The sequence below is a fragment of the Pteropus vampyrus genome, unplaced genomic scaffold, assembly GCF_000151845.1.
Source record: "Pteropus vampyrus isolate Shadow unplaced genomic scaffold, Pvam_2.0 Scaffold1, whole genome shotgun sequence".
NCBI lineage: Eukaryota > Metazoa > Chordata > Mammalia > Chiroptera > Pteropodidae > Pteropus > Pteropus vampyrus.
The window spans coordinates 3,447,622-3,454,409 of record NW_011888782.1 but is presented as its reverse complement, the minus strand read 5'-3'; the positions used below and the strand labels follow the sequence as shown (position 1 = coordinate 3,454,409).

General features: G+C 36.6%; 1 protein-coding gene across 1 annotated transcript in view; it reads right to left on the bottom strand.

Moving 5' to 3' along the window:
• CAPN7 (calpain 7) overlaps positions 1–5,974 on the bottom strand; it is a 35,960-nt gene extending 29,986 nt beyond the window's left edge. The window contains exons 1-2 of the mRNA XM_011386884.2: positions 5,623–5,974; positions 929–1,037 (exon numbers count right to left, since the gene is read on the bottom strand). Coding sequence (XP_011385186.1) covers positions 929–1,037; positions 5,623–5,724 — 211 coding nt within the window. The 5' untranslated portion in view covers positions 5,725–5,974. The remainder of the gene's footprint in view (positions 1–928; positions 1,038–5,622) is intronic.
• Between the last annotated feature and the right edge of the window lie 814 nt (positions 5,975–6,788).

Below are 6,788 nucleotides of genomic sequence, written 5' to 3'. Positions count from 1 at the left end.
ACACCATTTGCTGAACAAAATGAGTCGAAAAGCTGGCAAAACAACTAAGGTATGTTATGCTTTAAAAATCCTTTTTGAACTTTACTTGTTTCACTGGCAAGCCTTTACTCTTTCAAGAGATCAGGACTGTCTCATTCTGTGTCTCTGTGTCACATTTATAAATTTAAGAATCTCATTTACTTGGTTGGGAAAAAGAAGTTGCTTTGAATTGCACAGTATTTTGAATACATGAATCAGGGGAATTTTGTATCAAGCGAGGCCCTGATGCACAGGCAGTTCACATTTTAATACATATAATTTCTGGGCCCTGTCTTAAGATTTTAATAGAAACCACTCACCTCTAACAAAACTGTGATCATTAAGCCTGTGTGTAGTTGTTTCACAGCATTTGCCATGCTGTTTACAAAAATACATACAAGTTGTTCCAGGTCTCTGCTTTCAGGTCGCTTTTCCAAGATACAGTTTACAAAGAGTTTAGTTAAAGTCTTGAGGTTGATGATACTGATATAGAAGAGATTGTGAACATACTGCTAAAGTCTTCAAACACTGAAGAGCAGTCATTTAATCTTAATATCAGCAGAGGGTATGTGACAGATATTTAAAAGGCAGATTTTAACAGGGTCCTAATCTTGATTCTGCTAGTGATATACATACACTGAATGTAAATAATTCACCATCTCTGCACCTCTGGGAAATTATAAGGTTGGACTATATTATCTCTAAGGTTCCTCTTCACAGATCTAACACTTATTTCCATAGTATGACTTTTAAAGATGTGATTACCAAAAGAGGAATGAGCAGCAACAGAGCGAGGATCAAGATCCAAAGACAAAAAGGAAAGAAACATAGCGAGAAAAGTAAGGTGTGATGGGAGAGAAGGAAAAAAAAAAAAAAAATACAGTGACAAACATAGCAGTACTTTACTTACCTGCTGAATGTAAAGCCTGAACTCTTTCCAGATACTCATTTATTTTCTCTTGAATGTGTTCTAGGCTTGATCCTGCCATCTCAGCATAGATTAAGGCTTGTGCGGCTTCCTAAAAAAAAAAAAAATTCAAAATAGACTAGATGAATTATAATTAGAATTTTCTTTACCACTTTCCAACTCACCATTGTTTTCTATGAATGACAAAAGAATGTTTTTAAAATATTAGTAATTTTTCATAAAGTAAATGAGATATACTTTTTCAGTTCTCAATGCTCTAGATTGTCTCGTACTGTAAAATTACAAACTCAAACAAGAAAGATTATAAACATTTTCTTAGAATAGCTGGGGTTTGTATGATTTGTTTTCCTTTTTCTTTATGCAGTAGGTCAGATTTAAAATTATATATCTTAAGAAGGTGAATTGAGCATTAAAAGCATTAGAACAGATAATAATAGCTAATAAAACAAAATTAAATGTCAAGAAACGATTACAAGAAATTATAAAGGTTAAATATCTCATAGTGGAAAGAAAATCTTTCCCTTCACAGAAAATACTGTCAAAGGGTGACAAATTTTAAAGATTTTAGTTGTATGAAATCAACTTATTTTATTAAGAAAATCTGGATTCCTCTTCCAGTTATTCATTCCATAACTTCTACAGCCAGTTATGCCATGGCTAGTGAGGAAGAGCCTCTATTCTCTCCATCAGCATTCCAAGAAAGTTACCAGTGCTACCACCAAGAAGGACCAGAGAGAGATTTCTCCAAGTAACAACACCTTCTCTGCAGTAACTTAAGCATGTGCACTTCATGGAGCCTCATGCTTAATTGTCTGGACCCAAAGTAGCCATCTACTAAGTGTCACTTTTTGAATCCAGTGGCTGGAGCAGGAGTTGTATCACTGAACCTAACAGTTAAAATCAGTAAGAAGAGTACAGTTTTGATCCAAATGGAAATTCAGTCTGAAGGCTGTGGGAGTAGAAAAGATATGATTTCCTCAGATTTTGAACTCAAGATAATTAAGGGGAGGAAATATAACTTTACAGGTAAACATTAAATACTGTACCTTATGTATCATTATCTAAAGACATTATAGCTACACTTAACTTCAATGAACTGATTCAACATGTGTATAAATATATTTTCGCCCTTTCAATTATTTTGCATGTAAATACTCATTTTCAAATAATTATCTTGCTTAAAAGAAATAAAGATAATTTTTAAAACCGCTAGTATCAATTTTACTCATTTCATTTGTATTCGAAAGTGACAATCAAGGAATCCCTTATAGAACAGCACTGAGACAGTAACCACTAAATATCTCATAAAGTTTATATAAATAATTCTGAAAAGCACCACCACTTCTGACTTTCTCAAGGATAGAAAATTCTTTATAATGACGTGCATATAATCCTATAGCAAAACGAGAAGCACTGCACAGTATTTTCTTTTGATTTAGGAAAAGCTATTTTATACGACACTATTTCAACTTATGAATATTTATCAGGTATTTCATAAAACTAAAAAACATAGAATTTTGCTTTTACAGAAATACCATTTCACAAAATTGTCCCAAGACAGTCCAAAAGATATAATTCTGAAACAAACCAAGTCTCTAAATATGAATTATGAAATAAAAGCAATATTAATCTGAGAAAAAGCAAACCACAGACATTTCTGACAGCATATACGTTCACGGAAAAAAATTACTACTACTGTATTATCGAAGTCTGACATTCTTTCTAAAAGAAGACAATATTATATAGATATATACGGAGGCAGAGAGTATGGCTAGAACTGGAGGGATTGGAGAGTAGAGGATCATTTAATAATTCTGCCCCAAGTAATTCATCCAAAAGAAATATCAAGGAAATATGTAAAGCGTTAGTTATAAGGATATTAATCGCACCGTTACTTATGATGTTAAAAAACCAGAATGAACTTAATTGCCCAATAGAGTTTGTAAATAAATTGTGGCACATCCACATAATGGAATGGTATGCATGTACTAAGATCATATTACAGAAGTAAATGTAATGATTTGCAAAAAGTTCAAATCACCAGGTTAAAAATAGTATAAACAATACGATCCAAGTTTGTTAAAAAAAAGTGTACACACATGCGTAGAAAAACAAGCACAAAAATATACATCAAGTGCTAGGATGAGGGGCGTTTTCTTTCTTCATTTACTTTTTATATAATTTCTTCCAATATGCATTATTTTAGTGTATATCAGAGACACTTTCCAGTAGCCATAAATCAGAACCAAGTGAGAGAATTACTGAGCTATTAACTACCTTCTATGAATGACAAAAGAATGTTTTTAAAATATTAGTAATTTTTCATAAAGTAAATGAGATATACTTTTTCAGTTCTCAATGCTCTAGATTGTCTCGTACTGTAAAATTACAAACTCAAACAAGAAAGATTATAAACATTTTCTTAGAATAGCTGGGGTTTGTATGATTTGTTTTCCTTTTTCTTTATGCAGTAGGTCAGATTTAAAATTATATATCTTAAGAAGGTGAATTGAGCATTAAAAGCATTAGAACAGATAATAATAGCTAATAAAACAAAATTAAATGTCAAGAAACGATTACAAGAAATTATAAAGGTTAAATATCTCATAGTGGAAAGAAAATCTTTCCCTTCACAGAAAATACTGTCAAAGGGTGACAAATTTTAAAGATTTTAGTTGTATGAAATCAACTTATTTTATTAAGAAAATCTGGATTCCTCTTCCAGTTATTCATTCCATAACTTCTACAGCCAGTTATGCCATGGCTAGTGAGGAAGAGCCTCTATTCTCTCCATCAGCATTCCAAGAAAGTTACCAGTGCTACCACCAAGAAGGACCAGAGAGAGATTTCTCCAAGTAACAACACCTTCTCTGCAGTAACTTAAGCATGTGCACTTCATGGAGCCTCATGCTTAATTGTCTGGACCCAAAGTAGCCATCTACTAAGTGTCACTTTTTGAATCCAGTGGCTGGAGCAGGAGTTGTATCACTGAACCTAACAGTTAAAATCAGTAAGAAGAGTACAGTTTTGATCCAAATGGAAATTCAGTCTGAAGGCTGTGGGAGTAGAAAAGATATGATTTCCTCAGATTTTGAACTCAAGATAATTAAGGGGAGGAAATATAACTTTACAGGTAAACATTAAATACTGTACCTTATGTATCATTATCTAAAGACATTATAGCTACACTTAACTTCAATGAACTGATTCAACATGTGTATAAATATATTTTCGCCCTTTCAATTATTTTGCATGTAAATACTCATTTTCAAATAATTATCTTGCTTAAAAGAAATAAAGATAATTTTTAAAACCGCTAGTATCAATTTTACTCATTTCATTTGTATTCGAAAGTGACAATCAAGGAATCCCTTATAGAACAGCACTGAGACAGTAACCACTAAATATCTCATAAAGTTTATATAAATAATTCTGAAAAGCACCACCACTTCTGACTTTCTCAAGGATAGAAAATTCTTTATAATGACGTGCATATAATCCTATAGCAAAACGAGAAGCACTGCACAGTATTTTCTTTTGATTTAGGAAAAGCTATTTTATACGACACTATTTCAACTTATGAATATTTATCAGGTATTTCATAAAACTAAAAAACATAGAATTTTGCTTTTACAGAAATACCATTTCACAAAATTGTCCCAAGACAGTCCAAAAGATATAATTCTGAAACAAACCAAGTCTCTAAATATGAATTATGAAATAAAAGCAATATTAATCTGAGAAAAAGCAAACCACAGACATTTCTGACAGCATATACGTTCACGGAAAAAAATTACTACTACTGTATTATCGAAGTCTGACATTCTTTCTAAAAGAAGACAATATTATATAGATATATACGGAGGCAGAGAGTATGGCTAGAACTGGAGGGATTGGAGAGTAGAGGATCATTTAATAATTCTGCCCCAAGTAATTCATCCAAAAGAAATATCAAGGAAATATGTAAAGCGTTAGTTATAAGGATATTAATCGCACCGTTACTTATGATGTTAAAAAACCAGAATGAACTTAATTGCCCAATAGAGTTTGTAAATAAATTGTGGCACATCCACATAATGGAATGGTATGCATGTACTAAGATCATATTACAGAAGTAAATGTAATGATTTGCAAAAAGTTCAAATCACCAGGTTAAAAAATAGTATAAACAATACGATCCAAGTTTGTTAAAAAAAAGTGTACACACATGCGTAGAAAAACAAGCACAAAAATATACATCAAGTGCTAGGATGAGGGGCGTTTTCTTTTTTCATTTACTTTTTATATAATTTCTTCCAATATGCATTATTTTAGTGTATATCAGAGACACTTTCCAGTAGCCATAAATCAGAACCAAGTGAGAGAATTACTGAGCTATTAACTACCCATACCTAACTACTGCCGCCATAAACAGCTCAACGGTGGGCATTTGCCAGAAAAGACTGCAACCAGAGGAGCGGTCACTCCAAAGCTACGACCAAACCTCTTCCTGGAGGAAGAAGCACAAGTGGGCGTGGGGGTGTACCTGGCCTCTACAGCCGGATCGCCTCTCCCCTGCAAAGGAGAGCAAGAGGAGCAGGAAGAGGTTAAACAGCAAAGCTAAGTGGGTCTGATCACTAGGGCACATGGACCTCGCCCCTTGGCCTCGCGGACGGAAGGCGCGGTTCCGGGTTTACCTTGTAGTAAAACACCGCCTCACAGTAGCGACCTTCGTGGTCGCGCTGCACCGCCAACCGAGCGAACTGGACCGCGTCCCGCTCCAGCGCCGATGAGTCCATGGCGCCGAGGCCCCGCACCGGGGGAGGTAGCGAGGCCTTGACGCAGAAAGGCTCTTTGCCGACCGATGCGCGCACAGGAGCCGAGACGAGGACTCTGGAGCGCCGCGGAAGGGGCAGCAAAGTTTTCTTTCGGTTGCGGAGGAAGAGGAGCTGGCCTCACCGGCTCCGGCCCGCCGCGACGCCGCGCCCCCTCGGCGTAGCTCCGGCTCCCAGCCTTCCGGGGCGGCTCCACTTCGCGGCCTCCGCATCTCCCGCCCCGCCCACCGGCCGCACTGCGCAGGCGCAGCGTGGCTCTTGGGCGTTTCTGTCGGGCTGGGATGGCTGAGGCCCGATTCGCGGGTGTACGCAGGCGGTGGGCGGGGCCAGGCCAGCTGGGTGCCAGCGCGCACGTGACCGCTATGGTACCCAGGATTGGCCAGACAAACACAGTAACATGTTGGGGCAGTGGCCGTCTCCGCCGTCTGCGTGGAGGTGTTAGGGCTGGCGGGGGCTGCTGCTGGCGACTCACGTGTGTCGGAAGCAATCGCCTTACGGAGCCCATTCTTTTATTAACTGTAAAGTCAAGGCTCAAAGAGACAACGAAGAGCACTTCCTAACATCATCTGAACTTTTTTTTTTTTTTTAAATTAGAGATGTAAAATAAGGACATTCGTAGGATACATAAGATTCTTTTCAGGTATCTCTTAATGTTCTTCATTTTCCACGAACAATCATGACCCTACATAGCAACCCCAGTGTACACTCTTAGGATTGATTGAATTGTTAAGCAAAGTACTATATTTTCACTTGTACTTATCCTTAGGTTATCTTAACGCTGTTGTAATAAAATAAGAGATTATTTGTTTAATGCCTTCATCTCTTCCTTAAAGTCTGAACTCAGCAATAATAACAATAAACTAGTGATAGGCACCACAATATGATTGAAACTCAAAATTTATTGAGTCGAAGCAAGATGCAAGAGTACATACTGTATGATTATATTGTCAACCACTGGGAAAAACTAATAATCAATAATGTTAGAAATCAGATCAATGGCTGAGAAGGGAACGTTTTGGGATGATACA